At 67.7% G+C, this 20,797-nt stretch overlaps 2 protein-coding genes and 1 long non-coding RNA gene across 6 annotated transcripts; 1 reads left to right on the top strand and 2 right to left on the bottom strand.

The window, feature by feature from the left end:
- Nucleotides 1-38: 38 nt before the first annotated feature.
- Nucleotides 39-864, bottom strand: LOC131589856 (uncharacterized). Of its 2 annotated transcripts, none has more exons than XR_009279857.1 (3): nucleotides 585-864; nucleotides 522-541; nucleotides 39-448 (listed from the first exon to the last, which is right to left on the bottom strand). It is a non-coding gene; the product is annotated as an uncharacterized LOC131589856 (long non-coding RNA). The 2 variants fall into 2 exon arrangements; XR_009279856.1 differs by having other exon boundaries at nucleotides 605-864.
- Nucleotides 865-905: 41 nt separating this feature from the next.
- IZUMO1 (izumo sperm-oocyte fusion 1) lies at nucleotides 906-5,368 on the top strand. 3 transcript variants are annotated; one of them, XM_058859740.1, is made up of 9 exons: nucleotides 906-1,125; nucleotides 2,506-2,580; nucleotides 2,972-3,058; nucleotides 3,239-3,259; nucleotides 3,335-3,415; nucleotides 3,650-3,750; nucleotides 3,862-4,093; nucleotides 4,429-4,565; nucleotides 5,183-5,368. In XM_058859740.1, exons 2-9 carry the CDS (start codon nucleotides 2,562-2,564, stop codon nucleotides 5,342-5,344), a joined length of 840 nt encoding a protein of 279 aa, XP_058715723.1. In that variant the 5' UTR covers nucleotides 906-1,125; nucleotides 2,506-2,561; the 3' UTR covers nucleotides 5,345-5,368. The 3 variants fall into 3 exon arrangements, with proteins under 3 accessions (XP_058715723.1, XP_058715724.1, XP_058715722.1); XM_058859741.1 differs by having other exon boundaries at nucleotides 906-1,185; XM_058859739.1 differs by lacking the exon at nucleotides 906-1,125 and adding an exon at nucleotides 2,150-2,193.
- Nucleotides 5,369-5,526: 158 nt separating this feature from the next.
- RASIP1 (Ras interacting protein 1) lies at nucleotides 5,527-12,721 on the bottom strand. The gene is made up of 12 exons (XM_058859738.1): nucleotides 12,634-12,721; nucleotides 12,134-12,270; nucleotides 11,259-11,899; nucleotides 10,610-10,968; nucleotides 9,477-10,271; nucleotides 8,867-8,904; nucleotides 8,612-8,763; nucleotides 8,170-8,279; nucleotides 7,677-7,917; nucleotides 6,909-7,081; nucleotides 6,578-6,725; nucleotides 5,527-5,721 (listed from the first exon to the last, which is right to left on the bottom strand). Exons 2-12 carry the CDS (start codon nucleotides 12,265-12,267, stop codon nucleotides 5,558-5,560), a joined length of 2,955 nt encoding a protein of 984 aa, XP_058715721.1. The 5' UTR covers nucleotides 12,268-12,270; nucleotides 12,634-12,721; the 3' UTR covers nucleotides 5,527-5,557.
- Nucleotides 12,722-20,797: the final 8,076 nt, after the last annotated feature.

Here is a 20,797-nt window from a genome sequence, read left to right as displayed (position 1 = left end):
TGGGTGTTTGGGGAGAATTGAGAGATAATTTTTGGGTGTGTTTGGGGTATTCTTGAGGGGTGTTTTGGGGAGGATTTTGGGTTTTTAGGAGAGGAGGTTGTGGGTGTTTAAGGAGGGTTTTCGGGGCATTTTGGGGAGGGTTTCGGGAAGGATTCTGCGAGTGTTTGGGGTTTGTTTTGGGGTGGATTTCGGTGTTTGTCTGGGTGCATTTGGGGTATTTTTGGGCTGTTTTTGGTGTGCCCACCTGGAGCATCCGCGCGGCCACGGCCACGATCTGAGGGAAGGCGGCGATGGAGCCCCGGAACCCGCTCCTGGAGGTCGCACAAGAACAGCACCGAGGAGCCCGGCAGGGGCCGGCCCAGGCGAGCAGCGGCCATGGGGGCACCTGGAGACACCTGGAGACACCGGGAGGGACCTGGAGACAGCCGGGCACACCTGGAGACCACACCTGGGAACAGCTGGGCACACCTGGAGACACCTGTGCACACCTGGGCACAGCTGGGCACACCTGGAGACCACACCTGGGCACAGCTGGGCACAGCTGGAGACCACACCTGTGCACACCTGGACACAGCCGGGCACACCTGGACACAGCCGGGCACACCTGGACACAGCCGGGCACACCTGGGACACTTCAGGGACACCTGTCAGTCACGTGGCCCCGCCGTGTCACACCTGGAGGGGACCTGGGGGAGGTCACGGGGGTCACGGGACACCCGTGGGACTCCCGGGGAAGGTCACGGCGGGGGGTCACGTGACACGTGGGGAACTGCTGGCCGGGGTCACGTGGAAACACGCGGGGACACCTGGCCGGGGTCACGTGACCCCCGGTTCCGCCACGCACGTGACTCCATCGCCCCCCCCCCCCCCGACCCCCCCCCCCCCCCCGCACCCACTGCGGCCGCTCCGCGCGCGCGTTCCGCGGGACACCCGCGTCACGTGACCGCGAGCCCGCCCCGCCCGCCGCAGCAGCCAATCAGCGCCCCCAAAGGCCCCACCGGCCAATCGGAAGCGGCGGCGCGCGCGGGGTCGCACCCACGCCCCGCTCTCAGCCAATCGGGAGGCGCCGCTGAGCTCCGGCCAATCAGAGGCCGAGGGGGCGGGGCTTGGCGTGAGGGGGCGCCGGTACCGACCCCCAAATCCCCCCAAAATCCTCATTTCTCCCCAATAAACCCCCGGTACCGGGTAGGGCCCGGCCGTTACCGACCCCAAACCCTCCAGGATCCTCGCCAGGACCCGCGAGCCCCCCAGCCACCCACACTGGCCGTTATTGCCCGTTATTCACCCATATCGCGGTTTCTCCGCCCTTTACCGACCCCAAAACAGCCCCAAATTCCTCCCCCTGACCCCAAATCCCCTTCAGACCCTCGAACCCCCCTAAACCTCCCGGAGCCCCCGAAATCACCGACACCGGGGTTTCTCCCACCGCTACCGACCCCAAACCCCCCCCCAGAGCCCCCCCCGGACCCCTCCGCACCTCTCCCGGCTCCAGGCCCCCCCCGGCCCCCCCAGCCGCCGTTACCGGGGCTCCCCCGGCCGTTACCGGCCCCAACCCCTCCCCGAGCCGCCCCCGGAGCCCCCAAACCCCGCACGCCGTCGGTCCGGGATGCGTCGGGCGCTGCTGTGGGCGCTGCTCGGGGCTCTGTGGCTCGGGGCGGGGGTCCCGGGGGGCCCCGGGGGGGTCTCGGGGTGCGTCCTGTGCGACCCCGCGGCGGGCGCGGCGCTGGGGGAGCTGCTGGGGGCCGTTCCTGGCGCGGGCCATGCCCCACGAGCCCGCCATGCGCGACCGCCTCGGCACCCTCGTGCTGCGGGGGGTCCTGGGCTCGCGCGCCTGCCCAGGGACCCCCAGAGCTTCATGGGGGTCCATCGGTCAGTGCAGACCCCTCCCCGCATCCCCTCTGACCCGCCCCTGAGAACCCCAAATCCCTCAATCCCCCGGGACCCCAAAACCTCCCCGGGACCTCAAAACCTCCCCAAATCCTCACAAATTCCCTCCCCCGGATCCCCCGCATATCCCCCCCCAAATCCTCATGGGGGTCATCGGTCAGTGCAGACCCCTCCCCGCATCCCCCTCTGACCCGCCCTGAGAACCCCAAATCCCTCAATCCCCCGGGACCCCAAAACCTGCCAAATTCCCCCGCTGGGACCCCGGCGATCCCGCAGATCCCCCCCAAATCCTCATGGGGGTCATCGGTCACTGCGGACCCCTCCCCGGATCCCCTCTGACCCGCCCTGAGAACCCAAACCTCCCCCGGGATCCCAAAATCTCCCCGGGACCCCCAAACCTCCCCAAATCCTCACAAATTCCTCCCCCGGATCCTCCCCCAAATCCCCTCCTGAACCTCCCAAAACCCCTCCAGATCCTTCTGGATGCCCCCAAATTTATCCCAAAATCCGGAGTGGGGGAAGAAGGGGCTGGGAATGGGATTTGGGGCAGGGATTTGGGGAATTTGGGGGGGTCCCCCCACCCCGGGGGCTCCCCGTGACCCCCCCCGTCCCCCCCAGACCAGTCTACCCTGGACGAAGCCTCCCTCCAGTTCCGCCGGACACTGGCCCGGGTCATGGCCCAGGATGTTCAAGGTGACCCCAAAAAATCCACCCCAAATCCCCCCCAGGGCCTAATGGGGTTAATTTGGATTAATCAGATAATTTATTGGGGTTTTATTGGGTCATTTTGGGGGATTTATTGGGGTTTAATCCGTTTTTATTGGGGCTAATTGGATCGTTAATTCTGGAGCTTAGTGAGGTTAATTGCAGGTTTATTGGATCACTTATTGGGATTTTTGGGGTCCTTTTTGGGGATTTTTATCTCATTTTTTGGGATATTTTTGGTCTCGTTAACTCCAGACCCCAATCCCGTTAATTGGGGAGTTAATTACTAGTCCCAGCAGGGGGATCGCCTCGGGGGGACCCCTTCCCAATCCTCCAGACCCCCAAAAAGCCCCAAAAATGTCCCAAATTCCTCACCCAGAGCAGCAGATCTACCAGGAGATGCTCTGGGCCATGCGCGAGATCAAGGAGGACTTCGAGCGGATCATGAAGCGCTTCCAGAGCCAGGGTGGGCTCCAGAACACCCCGAAATCCCTCCCTAAATTCGCCCTTGGAACCCCCCTAAATCCTCCCCAAATTCCCCTCTGAGACTCCCTGGGCTCCCCAAACCCCATCCTGGGACCCCTTGAAGCCAAATCCCACCCCCAAACCCCCCTTCTAACCTCGTTTTTTTCCCCTTTTTTTGCAGTTTATTGCCCCAATAAATGCGGTAAGCAGGGTCGGGGGGATCTGGGGGGGCTTTGGGGGTCCGGACCCCCCCAGGTGACCCCCAAAATCCCCCCAGGGCGGATGGAGGTGTTGTGGATCGAGTGCATCTTCTGCAACCTCACCCACTTCGCCTGCAACAGGGGGATGGATTGCGGGGGTAAGGGGGGTCTGGGGGTCCCAGGGGGCTTGGGGGGCTCCGAGGGGTTTTGGGGGAGGGGTCTGAGGGGTTCTGGGGGCTATTTCGGGGCGGGGAGAGATCCCAGAGGGGCAATTCTGGGGCGTCCCGGAGCTCCTAAATTGGGGAGGGGGATGCCGGGGGTTACCCCGGGGGTTGGGGGAGCCACGGGGGGAATTTGGGGAGGGGTTTTAACCCCTCTTTTCCCCCCCCCAGAGCGGCAGCTGTGGGTAGAGGAAGGGCAGGACCTGGTGCTGGACTGCGCCCTGCCCTGGCACGGGGCGTCCCACGGCGCCAAGACCTACAGCTTCTACCGGGTAACCGCGAGCCCCCTCCCCAAATTCCGGCCGGGACCTCCTCCCGGACCGCCCCTACCCCAAAACACCCCCAGAGGACCCCCCAGGACCCCTTTTATCCCCCCCTTCCAGGGCCTGGCATCGGCCGGGGGGCGTCCGGAGCCCCACAGGCGCCCTCCCCACACTCGGGGGGCGGCTGCGGAGGAGCCCCCGCGCCCCCCGCCCGCGGAGCGGCTCCTGCGGAGCGGCCCCGACCCGGTGCTGGTGTGGAAGGAGGCGGCGGAGGCGGCGGGCGGGCGCTACCGGTGCCAGATGCGGGGCCCCGGCGGGCGGGTGGGCTCGGAGCTGCTCTTCAACGTCACCGGTGCGCACCACGACCCCCAAAACATCCCCCAAATATCCCCGAAATACCCGCTAAATAGCCCCTAAATACCCGCCAAAGATCTCCTCAAAGATGTCCCCAAAATATCCTCAAAACACCGCAGATACATCCCCTAAATATCTCCAAAACACCCCCCAAAATGCCCCCTAAAAACCGCCCAAATACACCCAAAACACCCCCAAAAATGTCCCAGGGACCCCGCCCCAAAATCCCCCCAGATATGCCCGAAGGGAGCTGGGGAACGGGGCCCCGCCAAATCCCCCCGGGCCCCCCAAACGCGGCCCCCTCCCCAAATTAACGCCGCCCCTCGCCCGCAGTTCTGCCCCGCCCGAGGGTCCCGGGCCAGGCCCCGCCCCGAGCCCCGACCCCCCCCGGGGGGGCTCCCCCCGGCCGCCGTGGCCGCGATCGTCGTGACGATTATCGCGACAGTGCTGGTGGCTGCGGGCATCGCTTGGTACGCCCGGGGGGATTCTCGGGAGTTCCGGGGGGATTTGGGGGGGTCCCGGGGAGATTTGGGGGGGTCCCGGGAAGATTTGGGGGGTCCCGGGAGGATCTGGGGGGTTCCGGGAGGATTTGGGGGGGTCCCGGGAGGATTCTGGGAGGTTCTGGGGGGATCTGTGGGGTTCTGGGGAGATTTGGGGGGGTTCTGGGTGGGGTTGGAGGGGTCCGGAGGAGATCTGGGGGTTCCCGGGAGGATTTGGGGGGTTCTGGGGGGATTTTGGGGGGTTCCGGGGGTATTTGGGGGGTCCCGGAGCGGTTTTGGGAGGTTCTGGGGGATTTTGGGAGGTTCTGGGGGGTCCCGGGGGTATTTGGGGGGTCCCGGAGCGATTTTGGGAGGTTCTGGGGGATTTTGGGAGGTTCTGGGGGGATTTTGGGGGGTCCCAGGGGTATTTGGGGGGTCCCGGAGCGGTTTTGGGAGGTTCTGGGGGGATTTTGGGGGGTCCCGGGGGTATTTGGGGGGTCCCGGAGCGGTTTTGGGGCGCAGGGGAAGAAGCCGAGCCCATCCACGGGACCGCGCCCATTTGGGGCGGGGCTTGTCTAAGCCCCGCCCCCGCTCTGGCCCCGCCCCAGGTTCTGCTTCCGGCGCGGGGACCCCCGGGACCGGCAGGACCCCTCCCCAATAAAGGAGTCGTGACCCCCCTCGTGCCTCGGGTTATTTGGGGAGGGGTCCCGAGGGGGTCGGGGGGGTCTCGGAGGGGTTGGAGGGAATTTGAGGGGGGGTCCTGTCGCTAAACCCGGGTCCTGCCGCCCCAAAATCCCCCCCGGGCCCCCCCCCCAGGGTCCCACACCGATGTCACCCTCACAGCTTTATTTGAGGGAGGGGGACACACACGGAGACCCCTCCCCAGCGCTGGGAACCCCCCCGCACCCCTCCGGGGGAGATTTCGGGGGGGTGCGGGGGATCCCAGACCACTTGGGGGCGGCTCCGGGGATTTGGGGGAGCTCTCAGGGGTCCGCGCCCCCCTCCTCCAGCTCCCAGAGGCGGCGGCGGATTTTGAGGAGGGGGCGCAGGAGCCCCCCCGCCCCGACCGGGACCCCCAGGCGCAGGCGGAAGCCCCGGGTGGGCAGCAGGAGCGGGGGGTGCTCCGAGAAACTCTCGAAAATGTCACCTGGGGGGACAGCGGCGACATTGGGGACATTTGGGAGGTTGGGGGGGGACATTGGGAGGGCGGGGGGGTTTGGGGGAATTTGGGCACATCAGGAGGGTCTGGGGGACATTTGGGGACACAGGGGGTGACACAGGGGGTGACAGAGGGGGTGACAGAGGGGGTGACAGAGGTGACACAGGGGGTGACACAGGGGGTGACCGGGGTGACACAGGGGGTGACACGGGGTGACACAGGGGGTGACAGGGGGCACACGGGGGGTGACAGGGGGGACACAGGGGGGACGCAGGGGGTGACGGGGGGGGACACAGGGGGTGACACAGGGGGGACACAGGGGGGTGACAGGGGGGACACAGGGGGTGACAGGGGTGACGGGGGGACACAGGGGGTGACGGGGGGGGACACAGGGGGTGACACAGGGGGGGACACAGGGGGTGACCGGGGGGACACAGGGGGTGACAGGGGTGACAGGGGTGACACAGGGGGTGACGGGGGGGACACAGGGGGTGACGGGGGGGACACAGGGGGGTGACACAGGGGGTGACGGGGGGACACGGGAGGTGACAGGGGGGACACAGGGGGTGACAGGGGGGACACAGGAGGGACACGGGGTGACGGGGGGGACACAGGGGGTGACGAGGGGGACACAGGGGGTGACAGGGGGGACACGGGGTGACAGGGGGTGACGGGGGTGACACAGGGGGTGACAGGGGGGACACGGGAGGTGACAGGGGGGACACGGGGGGTGACAGGGGGGACACGGGGGTGACAGGGGGTGACGGGGGTGACACAGGGGGTGATGGGGGGGACACAGGGGGTGACGGGGGGGGACACAGGGGGTGACAGGGGGGACACGCACCGGCCGCCGCCTCGGCGCTCTCCTCGGGCGGGGGGCTCCAGGCGGGGGGCGCGGCGCGGCCCCTCCCCAGCCGGTAGTGGCGGAGGACGTGGTGCAGCTGCGCCGGCGACAGCGCCGGGAACTCCGCGCGGAGCCGCGACCAGGTGGCCTTGGGGACAGAGGGGGACACGCTGAGGACGCGCTGGCAGCCGGCCCGGACACCCCCCGCCGGCTGCTGTCCCACTCGCTGTCACCCCCCAGGTGTGTCCCCGATGTCCCCAGGTGTCCCCAGGTGTCCCCAGGTGCCCCCCGATCTCCCCAGCTGTCCCCGGGTGTCCCCAGGTGTCCCCACCTGCTCCAGGCAGCCGCGGGGGGTGCACAGGAGGTTGGCGGTGGCCGAGAGCTTGCGGAAGAAGTCGCCGGCGATGTCCCCGAGGCCGAGCGCCCCCAGCCCGTCCAGCACCAGGTCCAGGTTGGTGCGGACCCGGACCCCCACCCACCACTGGAAGAACGGGCCCGCGCTGCCTGGGGGGGCGGAAAACATCCTGAATATTTGGGGAGTTTTTTTCGGATTTTTTTTGTGGATTTTTTTTGTGAGGTTTTTTTATTTCTAAAACGTTTTTTCGCTATTTTGTTGCAATTTTGTGGGATTTTTTTTTTTTTTTTTTAAATTTTATTATGTTTTCGAAAGCGATTTTTCAGGTTTTGGGGGGGATTTTAAAATTTTTTTTTAAGGTTATTTTAATTGGTTTTCTTGCATTTCGTGGGGATTTTTTTTTTTTTTTGTGGGAGCGATTCTTGTGGGGTTTTTTTGTTTACTTTTTTTTTTTTTTTAAATTTTTCGCTGGTTCCTTTGTTGGGGAAGGGGTGATTTTTAACTTTTGGGATGATTTCGGGACGATTTGGGGTTTCTCGGGACTCTCTCCTGCCTGCGGATGTCGCCGCTTCCGGCAATTCCCACTTAGGGACAAAGGCAGGAAACAGGAGCGGGGGGGGAGAGGGGAGGGGGCGGGGCTGGGACCCCCTGGGGTCACCCCAAAATCAAATCCTGCCATTGACCCCCCTCCCAGGGACCCCCAAACCACCCGAAATCCCCCCCAAATCCCCCCGAGCCGCTCACCTTTCTCCATGAGGGTGTTGAAGAGCGAGGCGTTGGAGAAGAAGAACAGGTAGCCGAAGGTTTGGGACACCAGGTCGGGGTGCAGGTGACAGTCCCGGGTGAGCCCCAGCACGGCCCTGAACACGGCCAGCGGCGGCCGCAGCCCCTCGGGGACCCCCCCCAGGTCCGGCCCCGCCCGCGGCTCCCCCGGCCCCACAAACGGGTTGGTGTCCAGCAGGGCCGGCAGGGCCGAGTAGAGGGTCTGGGGAGGGGGGCTTGGGGTTAGAGAGGGGTCTGAAAGGGGTTTGGGGGGGATTTGGGGTGGTTGGGGAAGGGTTTTAGGGGTCTCAGAGGGGTTTGAGAGGTCTCTGGGTGGCTTTGGGGAGGCTCGGGGTGGGGTTGCGGAATTTACAGGGGTTTGGGGAGTGCACCCAGGTGAATTTTGGGGCTTCCCCAGGTGCATTTGGGGATCCCCAGGTGAGATTCAGGGTGCCCAGGTGGGTTTTGGGGTCACCTTGGTCAGGTAATAGACACTCTGCTGGAATGTGGACATGATGACCTCGTCCAGCACCCCCAGAGCCTCGTCACAGCTCTCCAGATCTCGCTCCAGCTCCGTGCATGGCCCTAAATCCCACAGGATTCACCCCAAAATCTGGGATCAGCCCCCAAAGTCTAGGATAAACCCCCAAAATCTGGGATAAACCCCTAAATCCCACAGGAATAGCCCCAAACCCCAGGATCAGCACCCCAAATCTGGGAGAAACCCCTAAATCCCACAGGAATTGCCCCAGAATCTGTGATCAGCCATAAATCCCACTGGATTCCCCCACCCCAAATCCAGGATCAGCCCAAAATTCCAACAGGAATGCCCCCCAAACCCCCCAGTCTGACCCCAAAGCAGTCCCAGCACAGCCCCAGGAGCCCTCCCAGTACGTCCCAGTATGTCCCAGTGCCACCTTCAATGTCCAGCTCCCGCTCCATGGCCTGCAGGTGGCCCTGGGCCAGGTTCAGCAGCTCCACGGCGTTGGCCAGCCAGAGCAGCAGCGGCCGCAGGTCCGAGGTGACCCCAGCCAGGTCCAGGGCAGGGGGCGGGTCCCCGTCCGGGGGGCTGGGGGGGACCCCGAAAATTGGGAGGGGCTTGGGGGGGGTCCCAGAGGGGTTTTGGGGGGGTTCTCAGGGGAGGTTTTGGGGTGGTTTTGGGGATCTCTCACCTCTCTGGCTGCCGGTCTCCGATTTCCTTGATCTTCTCCTGCCAGGAGAGACCGAGGGACCCCCTCAGTGCCCCAGTACGGTCCAGTTCAGTCCCAGTATGGCCCCAGCATCCCCCATGTCCCCACCACGTCCCGTCCATGTCCCCCCATAGCCCCCATTTCCCACTCTTCCCCCCAATCCCCCTGACATCCCCAACACCCCCCCAATGTTCCCGATATCCCCCTGGATGTCCCCGATATTCCTGATGTCCCCCCGATGTCCCCCCGATATTCCTGATGTCCCCCCGATGTCCCCGATGTTCCCCCGCTGACCCCGATGTCCCCGATGTCCCCGCTGTCCCCCCGATGTCCCCGCTGACCCCGATGTCCCCCCGATGTCCCCCCGATGTCCCCGATGTTCCCCCGATGTCCCCCCGATGTCCCCCCGATGTCCCCGATGTCCCCGCTGTCCCCCCGATGTCCCCGCTGTCCCCGATGTCCCCGATGTCCCCCCGATGTCCCCGATGTCCCCCCGCTGTCCCCGATGTCCCCCCGATGTCCCCGCTGTCCCCGATGTCCCCCCGATGTCCCCCCGATGTCCCCGATGTCCCCCCGATGTCCCCCCGCTCACCCAGACCGTCTCCCGCAGCATGGCAGCCACCCTGCCCAGCAGCTCCGGGAAATGTCCCGCCGGGAACTCGCGAGCTGCGTGGTCCAGGCACAGCCCCAAGAGGAAAGCGGGGGCCAGAGCCCCCAAATCCTCCCCGGGATCTCCCCCCGAATCCCCTCCCGGGGACCCCTCCCCGGAGTCCCCGCCGGGACCACCCCCTAAATCCACGTTCAGGATGTCCCTGAGCAGCGTCCCCTCGTCCTGGGGGCGGTACCGGAGCTCGGCTTTTGGGGACTCCAGAGCCCCCCTGAGCACGTCCCGCCTCTCCCGGGGGCTCCTCCCGCACCCCGCGCACCCCAAAACACCCAGGATCCCCAGGGAGGCGCGGGGGGGCGGCACCCACGGGGGTCTGGCCCCCTCCCCAACCCGGGGGTCTTTGTAGAGCAGCAGGATGTGCTCCCCCAGCCCCAAAAGGTCGCCTGGGTTTAGGGACGCTCGGCGCAGCAGCGGGGACCCGTTCAGGGTGGCGGGGGCGCCCCGAAAAGGCCGCACGGTGGCGGAGGGGGGGTCCCCGCCGGGATCGCCCCCTCCCCCGGGGGCGGCCTGCACGAGGCAGTGGCGGGGGAGGATGTCGGGGGCGTTCAGGAAGGTGTCGACCACCGAAAACGGCCCCGAATCTGATTTTTGGGGCGCGTCGGGGGTTTCGGGGGTCGGCGGGGGGGTTTCGGGGCACCCCCCCGGTTTGTCGGGACCCCCCCGGCGCTCGGGGCGGCCGAAGATGTGCTGGGGACGGGTCATGACGTAAAGAACGAAGTCCTGGGGGGACAAAAGGAGGTTCAGGGGGGGAATTTGGGGTGAAAAAGGGGGCTTTGGGGGGAAAAGAAGGGGATGGAGGGGGAAAACGAAGTGGGAAAATTTGAGGAGTTGGTAAAAATTTTTGGGGTTTTTTTTTGGAAGTGGTGGCATCAGGAAAAGGAAGCCTCAGGCAAGGTTTTTTCAGGGTGTAAAATCAGAAAAAGGAAACCCCAGTAAAGGAATTGTTACAGGTGGATGGAGTCAGGGTTTTTTTTGAGTGTTTTTGGGGCGGTTTCTCTGGGATCGGGGGCTCATTTAGGGGGGGGGTCACTTCTGAGGGGTTTTCCCCTTTTTCTCACCTCCTTGCCGTAACCCTGCAGCAGCAGGAAATAGGGGCGGTCCTGAGGGGGCTGGATCAGGCACTGGGACAGCAGCTCCAGGCTGGGACCCCCGTCCCCGGGAGGGGTCCCGCTGTCCGGGGGGGTCCCCGAGGTTCCCGGGGGTCCCGCGGGGGGGGTCCCGGCGGCGGCGTCGGCCCCCGCCAGGCTCAGAGCTTTGCGCTGTCGCCGCCGCGTGCTCAGGTTCATGTCGCTGATGCTGCGGCGCATGGCGGGGCCCGGGTCCCGGGGGTCGCGGGAGTCGCGGGCAGGGGCCGCGGGACCCCCCGAGGCCGCCCGGGAGCGGTTCCGGTGGAGGCGGCGGGGTTGGGGGGGCAGCCCTGGGGAAGGGGTGGAGGGGACAGAGGGACGAGAATGGGGACGTTGGTGGCGTTCGGGGGGGGGGACACGCGATGGTGGCACCGCGGGAATGCGGGGGGAATGCCCCCCCACCCCAGGGGACGTTCCGGGGGACCTGGGGGTGACAATAACGGCGTCACCCCCACCGAGGACACTCCCGCGGCTCCGGGGGCGGGGACACAACGAGGACAGGACCCCGCCGCCACCTCGAGGGCCACTCCCGGCTCCCGCCACCCTCTCCGCCACCGCCCTGGGGACTGTCCCCACTCACCGGCGCTGTCCCCGTCGTCGCCAGTGTCCCCCGCTCTCTCCAGGTCCTGCCTGCGGCGGATCTCGAAGCGCCGCGACCACCCCGCCTTGGGCTTCCAGAGCTCCTGCAGCACCAGCGGCCGCTCCCAGTCGCCCACCTCGCGCAGGTGCTCGCCCTGCCACCCCCCCCCGGCGGTGCCGCCACCCCCGGGCCGCCCCACCACGTCGCAGAGGGCGAATTGCCCGAAATCGTCGGGATTGAGCCCGTAACGCTCCAGAGCCTCGCGCACCAGCTGGCGGGCGCTGGAGCGGGGGGTGGCCAGGACGCTCTTGTAGTTGGCCCCTCTGGAGATCGCCCCCCCGAAGATCTTCAGGATGCAGGGGGGCTGCTGAGGGCTCGGGGCCGCGCCGCCCCCGGACCCCAGAAGGTCCCCCGAGGGGTCGTGCAGCTCGGCCAGCTTCTTCTCGCTGGCCCAGCGGCCGCCCTGGGGCGCCGCGCTGCTGGCACTGGTGGCACTGGTGGCGTTGGTGGCGCTGGCGCGGTGGAAGAGATGCGACAGCCGCTTGTGCCGGGGGGGTTTGGGTTTGGGAGGGGGCGCGGCCGCAGCGGGGCGAGGGTCCGAGGGGTCGCTGGCGCGGCTGGGGGTGTCCGAGGAGGTGGACCTGGGGCGGGAAAATGGGATTTAGGGGCAAAAATGGGGGGGAAATGGGATTAAGGAGCGGAAAAAAAGCAGGGGGGGACCCCAAAGAGGTAGATGTGGGCGGGGGGAGGGTTGGGGGGGAATCGGAGGAAAAAAGGGGGAAAAGAGAAGGAAAAACCCCTAAGAGGTGGATCTGGGGAGGGGATTTGGGGTTCCGAGGGAGGATTTTGGGGGGGATTAAGTTTTGGGGTCACACCGGACAGAGCCGGCACTGGGCCAGCGGCGGCTCATCTTGGCCAGGCGTTTTTTGGGGGAGTTGATCCAGAGCCCCACGGGGAAATGGAGCTTCCCAAAACGGGGCGAGCCCTCCTTGCGCTCCTCGGGAAGCATCGTCTGGGAAATGGGGCAAAAAAGGGGAATTTTGGGGTGGCCTCTCGAGACCCCACATTACAACACCCCTCGAACCAAAAAATCCCAGCTTTTACACTCACAGAAACCTCTTTTTCCACTATTTTTTCCCTCCAGGACTCCTCAAACTCCACCCAAAGTCCCCCTTTCCGACCCCTTTTTCCCCCCAAACCCCCTTTTTGAAGCCCAGGATCCCTCAAACTCCACCCGGGCTCCTCCAACCCTCCTTTTTCCACCAAAACCCCCCTTTTCCCACCCTTTTCCCACCACTTTCCCCCCCCCAGCCCCCCTTTCCCTCCCCAGGACCCCTCAAACTCCCCGCAGGCCCCCCAAAAAGCCGCCCCTTACCCCGGTCCCGGCTCCCCGCGGCCTCTGCGGTGCCCAATTCCCGAATTCCCGGAGAATTCCCGGTTTCCCGGGGGGGGCAGGAAGGGCCGAGCCGGGCCAGGAAATCGGGGTGGGGGGGCCGGGAAGGGCGGGGGGAGGGGACGGGCTGGAGTCACCGGGATCGGGGGGGAGGGGAAGGGGAGCCCCTCCCTCCCCATCGAAACTGGGGGGCCTGGGACCCCCGGGACTCACCTGGGCCCGGGAGGGGGCGGCGGGGCTGGGGTCCCCCCAAAGGTGACCCCAGACCCACCCAAGGGGTGCTCAGAACCCCCCAGAGGGATCCCAGAACCACAATAGAGACCCCAGAACCCTTCATGGCCACTCGGGGTGACCCCAGACCCCTCCGGGGTGACCCCAGACCCCTCAGGATGACTCCAAACCTGTCCCCAGTCCCCCAGAGAGACCCCAGACCTTTTCATCTCCCCTCAGAGTGTCCCCTGAACCCCCAAAGACACCCCAGGCAGCTCCATGTCCCCTCAGGGTGACCCCTGAACCCCTCAGAGACCCCAGACCCCACCGTGTCCCCTCAGGGTGACCCCAGACTCTCCAAAGAGACCCCAGACCCCTCACAGATCCCTCAGGGTGACCCCTGAACCCCTCAGAGACCCCTGAACCCCCCATGTCCCCTCAGGGTGACCCCTGAACCCCTCAGAGACCCCAGACCCCACCGTGTCCCCTCAGGGTGACCCCTGAACCCCTCAGAGACCCCAGACCCCTCACAGATCCCTCAGGGTGACCCCTGAACCCCCTGTGTCCCCTCAGGGTGACCCCTGAACCCCTCAGAGACCCCTGAACCCCCCGTGTCCCCTCAGGGTGACCCCTGAACCCCCCGTGCCCCCTCAGGGTGACCCCTGAACCCCCCGTGTCCCCTCAGGGTGACCCCTGAACCCCTCAGGGTGACCCCTGAACCCCCCATGTCCCCTCAGGGTGACCCCTGAACCCCTCAGAGACCCCTGAACCCCCCGTGTCCCCTCAGGGTGACCCCTGAACCCCTCAGGGTGACCCCTGAACCCCTCAGAGACCCCTGAACCCCCCGTGTCCCCTCAGGGTGACCCCTGAACCCCCCGTGTCCCCTCAGGGTGACCGCGGCCCCTCACGAACGCCCCCCCAAATCCAACTCCCTCAGAGCAAGGCCCCGCCCCCTCTGCCCAACCCAGCACACTGATTGGCCGGGATTTTCCCGCCTCGCCGGGGGAAAGCCAATCATAGCAACGGAATGAGGAGATGAACGGGGCAGGAAGGTTTTGGGAGGGAAGAGAATCAGCCAATCAGAGCGCGCGTCTCTTTGGCCACGCCCCGGAGGCGGATCTAAATAAACCGCGCCTTAAATCCTCGGGTCACGCCCCCTCCCATGGCCACGCCCCCAAACTGAGCCACGCCCCTTCCCCAGCGGCTCCCCCGCGGTCCTAAAGCCCCCCCCAAACCCCAAAATCGGCCCCAAAACGAGCCCTGGCGCCCCAAAATCGACCTCAACTCCCCCAAAACCACCCCAAGTCGTCGGCAAAACTCCCCAGGAAGCCCAAAACCATCCCCTGGAGCCGCAAAATAGCCCGAAATCCCCCCCGAAATCCCCAAAGTTCCCCCAAAACACCCAAACCCCCCCCATAACCCCAAAACCGGCCCTAAACCCCTCTCCGTGAGTCCCAAAATTAACTTCGACCTCCCCAGAAAACCCCAAACCGACCCTAAAACTCCCCCAGAACACCAAAGCCGGCGCCAAACATCCCCTCGGGACCCGCAGAGTTCTCCCCGAGTCCCCTCTGGATCCCAAGCCGTCCCAAACCCCACCGAGAACCCCCCAAATTCCCTGTGGAAGCCCCGAAACCAGTGTCGGCGACACTGCGGTGACAGCGCCGCCTCGTCCGCGTGTGGCGGGACGCGGTGGTGACAGGGACGGTGGCACCTTGTGCACCCTCGTCAGGACACGACGGCGACGGCGACAGCGCCGGTGCCACCCCCGTCAGCCGTGTCACCCCACACCGCCGCTGCCCCCCGGGTCCCCCCGCCCTCCCGAGCGATGCTGGGGACGCTGCCACCCCCCGAGTCCCCCCCCGTGTCCCCCCCGTGTCCCCCCCGCCCCCCACATCCTGCCCCGCGTCACCGCCTGACGCACGGCCCGGCCCGGCCCCCCCCGCCCGGGGCCACCCGGGGCGACCGCGGTGGCCACCGAATGTGCCCCCCCCCGGCCCCGAAAGCTGCCCCGGAGCTCCTGGGGGGGACCGCAGGACAGCGCGGGGGGGAGGCCCTCCTTTTCCGGGGGGGTTCCTGGGAATTGGGGGCGGGAGGGGGGTCCGGGGGGGTCCCGGTGCTGACGCAGCGCGGCGGGGCCGGGGGGGGCCGGGGGGGCCCTGCGGCCGCCCGGGGTTTCCGCTGACGCCAGCGGGGCCCCCCCGCCCCCTTTATCCCCCCCCCAGACTCCCCCCCGGCGCTTCCCGGACCGCGGGGACAGCGCCGAGACCCCCCCGCGCCCCCTCCCCACGTGCGGGGTGCCCCGAGGCTCAGGGGTGTCCCCCGGCTCGGGGGTGTCCCCAGGCTCGGGGTGTCCCCGCGCTCGGGGGTGTCCCCACGCCCGCCCCGCCCCTCGCGCCGCGGCCACGCCCCCGGGACCGCCCCCCCCGGTTTCTCCCCCCTTGCCCCCCACGGGGGGTCCCGGTGCTGACGCGCGTGGGGCGAACCGGGGGGGGGGGGCGCGGTGAGACATCCGGGGGGGGGGGCTGAGTCAGAGCGGGGGGCCCGGGGGGTCCCCACGGCCACGCGCGAGGGGAAACGAGGGGGGGTCCCGGCAGGAGCCGCCCCCGTGCGGGATCGGGATCCCCCCCGGTGCCGGATCGGGCCCCTCCCGGTGCTGGCCCGGTCCGGTCCAACCTGATCCAGGTGTGGCACCGATTCAGGTGCGGGACCGCAGGATCCCCCCCGGTGCAGGGAGCGACGCGGGTCCGGACGGGTCCGCGGCTGGGTCCGGGACCCCCGCTTGGGCCGGACGCCGGTACCGGTGCCAGTTCTGGAGCCAGCCCGGTGCGGGATCGGTGTCGGCACCGCGCGGATCCCAGTGCGTGGCCGGTTCCCGCTCGGGACCGGTTCCGGGACGTCTCGGTCCAGGTGCGGGGCGACTCCCGGTACCCCCGCTCCAGGTGCGGGACCCGTCCAGGTGCGCCCCGCTCCAGGTTCGGGATGGATCCCGGTGCCCCTCGCTGCCGGTACCGGGTTCGGGCCTGCCCCGGTACCCCCCAGCGCGGGTTCGGGGCCGCTCCAGGTGCAGCCCCGGCCCCCCCGCTCCAGGTGCGCCCCCGGTGCCCCTCTCAGGTCCCGACCCCGCATCTCCGCTCCGGCCGCTGCTGCCCCCCCGTGTCCCCCCTCCACTCCGCGTCGCCTCAGCCGGTGCGCGGGGGTCCCTCGCTGCCCGGGGGGGGTCCCGGGGGGGTCGCGCGTGTCCGGGCGCCGCTGTGGGGGGTTTCGCTCCCCCCGGGCCGTTGCTGAATGGAAAAGCCGTGACTCAGGATGTGTCATCGGCGGCGGCGGCGGCGGCGGCTCCCGCGGGGTATAAAGGGGGCGGGCGGCGCGCCGGGCGTCACGCGGGGACACCCGGACACGCGGACACTCGGCCCGGCCGCTCCCACGCGAGTGTCCCCCACACACGCCCCACGCGGGTGGTGCCGGGGACGCGGCTGTGACGGGGGACGCGGCGGGGAGGGGACAAAGTGTGAGGGGGGGCGTGAGAGAGAGAGAGAGAAAGAGAGAGAGAGAGTGGGAGCGTGTCCCGCCGCGTGGGGACCGTCCCGCCGCGTGGGGACCGTCCCGGCGAGCGGCAGCGCGGCCGGAACGTGGCAGAGCGGCCGCGGCAGCGCGGGTGGCAGCGGGAGCGTGTCCCGTCCCCGAGGGCGCTGGTGGCAGTGGGGACACGGAGAGAGTGGCAGCGTGGCCGTGGGAGAGTGTCACGGAGAGCGGCGGCGTGTCCGCGCGGGTGCGACCGCGAGTGTGACAGCTGTGACAGCGGCGGCGCGGCCGCGGCGGTGGCAGCGTGTCACGGCCCGTGGGAGCGGCTCTGAGCGGGTCACGCCGCGTGGGTGAGCGCGTGTCCCCCGCGCCGTGTCCCCGCCGGGGGTGACCCCGCCGCGACACCGCGAGCGGGACCCTCTCGTGGGAGCGGAGCCCCGAGCGCGCCCGTGGGTGCGAGTGGGGCTGAGTGCGACCCCCGCCGCCCCCCGCCCGCGCCCCCCGCGCTCCCGCGTGGGTCCGGCGCCCGCCGCGCCCCGTGGGGACCCCGCGGAAGGACCCCCGCGCCCCGCCATGACACGTAAGTGCCGGCCGCGGACACGCGTGGTGGGGACAGCGACCGGGCGAACCCCACGGGGAGGGCTTGGGGGAGATCCCGTGCCGCCCCCCGCGCCGCGTGGGGGGTGTCCGCGGGTGGATCCCCTGCCCCGCACCCCCCGCACCCCACACACCCCACACCCCACGGGACCGGGCGCGTCCACCCGCGTGGCCCCGGGCCACGGGCAGCTGCGGCCGCGCCTCAAACCGCAAACGGCCCCGGCGCACCTGCCCGCCCGCGGCGGCCGCGCCCCCCCGGGACACGCGTGGGGGCGGCGGGGGGCGGGGGGGACACGCGCGGGGTCGCCCAGGTGTGAACGCGGAGGGGTTCGGTTTGCGGGGCCCGTGCGAGGTTTTGGGGGGATTTTGGGGATGTGGAAGAAGCAGAGGGACCCCCCCCCGCCGTCTCCCCCGCCGCGGGTGGGCCCCCCACGCGCGGGGGCTCCTGCAGGTGCCGCCGCCGCCGCCCCTGACTCAGCCCCGCATCAAAGTTTCCAGCCGGGACCGCACAGGACGCGCGGCCGCCGCCGCCCCCCGCCCGCAGCCCCCACCCCATCCCAACCCTCCCCCAGCACCGGCCGCGAGAAGCCAATCCCGGGAATGTCCAAATGCCGCCGGCGCGGCCCCAAAAAGCGCCGCGGGAACCCCGAATTTTGCGAGCCCTGAATTGCTCGGAGACCCCAAAGCCGGGAATGCGCAGTTTGCACAAAAACTGAGCCCCAGATCCCGGGATTCCACCATCCCCACGCCCGGGAGTCCCGAATTCCGACAGGACTAAAATCCCTTGGGATCCCCACATTCTCGCAATTCCCGAGCCCAAGAGTCCCATTTCCCAACAGCCCCAAAATTACCGAATTCTGGGAGCCTCAAATCCTGTGATTCCCGCGATCCCCGAGCTCACGAGACCCGAATTCCTGGAGCCCAAAATTCCGAGCTGCCTGAACTCCGAGAGTCGGAGGAATCCCCATTCCCGGGAGTGCCCGGTTTTCCCGGTGCCGGGAGACACAAATCCCGGGATTCCCGCCGTTCCCAAGATGGGGAGTCCCAAGTTCCAGGAGACACAAATTCCGAGAGCCCCGACATCCCCAACGTCGGGATCCCGGCGACCTCCCAGCCCCGGGAATCCCGAGATTCCAAGGATCCCAGGAGCCCCGGGATGCTCCAGTCCCGGGATCCTCAAATTCCCTGGAACGCAAGGAGGGAGCACCTGGATCCTTCAGCCCCGGGTCCCCCAGGGTCTCCGATCCCGGGATGGAACCCCAAATCCTGGGATGGAGCCCCATACCCTGCCCCAGACAATCCCGGCAGTCCCGACAATCCCGGGAGCGCCGGGATTCCCAAATCCCGGGACCCCCGGCCCCAGGAACGCCGGGATCCCTCATCCCCAGGATCGCCGAATCCCGGGAGATGAAGGATCCCCGTGATCCTCATCCCGGACTTTCCCAGGAACACCGGGAGCCGCAAAACCCCCAGCCCCGGCATTCCCGGGAGCACGGGGATCCGCCAACTCCGAGAATCCCCGGAATCCCGGGAAAAGCAGGAACCGCATCCCCGACATCCTCGGGATCCCCGGGATCCTCGATGCCCCCATTCCTGAGCCCCGGGTGTCCGGGATGTCCCTAAATCCCGGGATTCGCGGCACCTCCCTCGCCCGAAACTTGCCCCAAACCCCGCGATTCCCGTGGCCCCCAGACCCCGGGATTCCCGGGATCCCCCGTGGCCCGAATCTCCCCTCCTGGGCACCCCCAGACTCCCCCCCCACGCGTGTCCGTGTCCCGCAGGGGCTCCGTGGCGGGCGCTGCTGGCGCTGCTGGGGCTGTGGCCGGGGCTGTGGCCGGGCCCGGGGCTGGCGCTCGCCCCCCGCCCGCGCCCCCCGCCCACGGACACGCGCGGGGACCTGGACAGCGTCATCAACCTGGCCAAGGCCCTGCTGGGCGACACCAAGGCTTTCCTCGAGCTCCTCGTGGGTACCGCCCCCCGCGAGACCCCCGCCACCCCCCTGCCCCGCGTGTCGGGGGCGGGGCCTGGCGAGGGCTGACCCCCCCCCCCCCCCCACTCTTGTCGCGACAGAAGTCGCGATTCCCGGCCGAGGGGGAGCACAAGCTGGACTCGCTGCCCGTGCTGGCCATGAGCGCCCTGGAGCTGCCCAACATCCAGGTGGGGGACACGGACACGCGGGGGCGCGCGGAGAGATTTGGGGGTGCCCCTGGCACCGGGGGGGGGCTCCGCGAGGGAGGGGGGCTGGGTGCCGTGGGGTCCCCGTGGGTCTGGGGTCCCTCGCGAGTAATCCACGACCCCCCTCGCGTCCGTTTGACACCCTCAGCCCGTCCCGTTTCTCCCGGTCCCCTTGAACATCCTGAACCCTCCTGAACCCCAAATCGCCCGAACCCCCTGACCCCCCCTGTGTCCCCCTGACCTCCCCTGGTGTCCCCAATGCCCCTGACCCACCGGTGCCCCCCAGGCCTCGGCGCTGCTGCCCCGCCTGGGTCTGACCTGCTGCGGTACCAGCGGCTCCTGGAGTGGCTGCGCCGGGCCGGGGGGGCCCTGCGGGGGCTGGAGCCGGACCTGGGGGCTCTGCGGGCGCGCCTCGAGCGCCTGCGGGGTCGCGTGGAACACCTGGTAAGGTGCGGCTGGGTGTGGCCGGGGCGGGGCGTGGCGAGGCGGAGGTGCTGGGACTCGAACCGGCGGCAGGAGCGGTGCGGAGGGGGCGCGGCTTGGGGGCGTGGCCTCGGCCATGGGCGGGGCTTGTGGAAAGGGATTCTCCAGGCCAGGTGTGTCCCCCTCCCTGACCCCGTGTCCCCCCCAGGTGTGTCCCCGTGTCCCCTGACCCCGTGTCCCCCCAAGTGTGTCCCTTTACCCTCCCAGGTGTGTCCCCGCGTCCCTGACCCCGTGTCCCCCCCAGGTGTGTCCCCCTCCCTGACCCCGTGTCGCCCCCAGGTGTGTCCTTTACCCCCCAGGTGTGTCCCCGTGTCCCCTGACCCCGTGTCCCCCCCAGGTGTGTCCCTTTACCCCCCCAGGTGTGTCCCCCTCCCCTGACCCCGTGTCCCCCCCAGGTGTGTCCCTTTACCCCCCCAGGTGTGTCCCCGTGTCCCCTGACCCCGTGTCCCCCCGCAGGTGTCCCGGCTGTCGCTGCCCCGCCCCGCCGCGCCCCCCCCGGCCGTGTCGCCGCCGCCGGTGTCGCCGTGGGGCGCGGTGCGGGCCGCTCACGCCGTCGCGCGGGGGCTGCACCTGTACCTGGACTGGGCGGCGCGCGGGCTCGTCCTGCTGCGCAACCGGCTCTGACCCCGCCCTAATTTATTCTAATTTATTCTCTGCCCACCGCTAATTATTGTTATTATTATATTATTAATAATATTGTTATTATTTTATAATTATTTTATATTATTTTTATTAATAATATTACTATTGTTATTATTATTATTATTATTCGCACCCCCCCCAAAAAAAAAAATCCTATTTATTGTCTCGGGATGGTTTTGTAAAACGGGGGGAGAAATGGGAAAATAAAGGAGATTTTTGGAAAAAAAAAAAAAACGGTGTTGGGGGGATTTGGGATCTTTGGGACCTTGGGGACCTTGGGGACCTTGTGGCCATGTCCCATCCCCTCCCTCCCCATCTGCCCCCCCTCCCCGACAGCCCTCCTCCCCCATTAATCACCACTAATTACCCGCTAATTAATCCGTCATTAATCGGTGTTTATTATTAACGACCCCCGCTGACCTTTGGTGGGGGAGGGGTCCCAAATTTGGGGGTGTGGGGCTTGGGGAAGGGTCGTTTAAGGCTTCGCAAGCGCTGGGGGGGGGGTCCCAAGGCA

Source organism: Poecile atricapillus, chromosome 30 (assembly GCF_030490865.1).
Source record: "Poecile atricapillus isolate bPoeAtr1 chromosome 30, bPoeAtr1.hap1, whole genome shotgun sequence".
NCBI classification, from domain to species: Eukaryota; Metazoa; Chordata; class Aves; order Passeriformes; family Paridae; genus Poecile; species Poecile atricapillus.
This window is presented reverse-complemented; position numbering and strand designations above follow the sequence as displayed.

Excerpts from the sequence above, each read along its gene's own strand:
- RASIP1 (XM_058859738.1), bottom strand. The coding sequence starts at position 12,267 with ATGCTTCCCGAGGAGCGCAAGGAGGGCTCGCCCCGTTTTGGGAAGCTC. Across the intron at positions 8,905-9,476 it reads TGCTGCGGGAGACGGTCTGG|GAGAAGATCAAGGAAATCGG; the intron begins GTGAGCGGGGGG and ends CTCTCCTGGCAG. Across the intron at positions 7,918-8,169 it reads GTGTCTATTACCTGACCAAG|ACCCTCTACTCGGCCCTGCC; the intron begins GTGACCCCAAAA and ends CCCCCTCCCCAG.
- IZUMO1 (XM_058859739.1), top strand. Across the intron at positions 2,581-2,971 it reads CATGGCCCAGGATGTTCAAG|AGCAGCAGATCTACCAGGAG; the intron begins GTGACCCCAAAA and ends TTCCTCACCCAG. Across the intron at positions 3,416-3,649 it reads CAGGGGGATGGATTGCGGGG|AGCGGCAGCTGTGGGTAGAG; the intron begins GTAAGGGGGGTC and ends TCCCCCCCCCAG.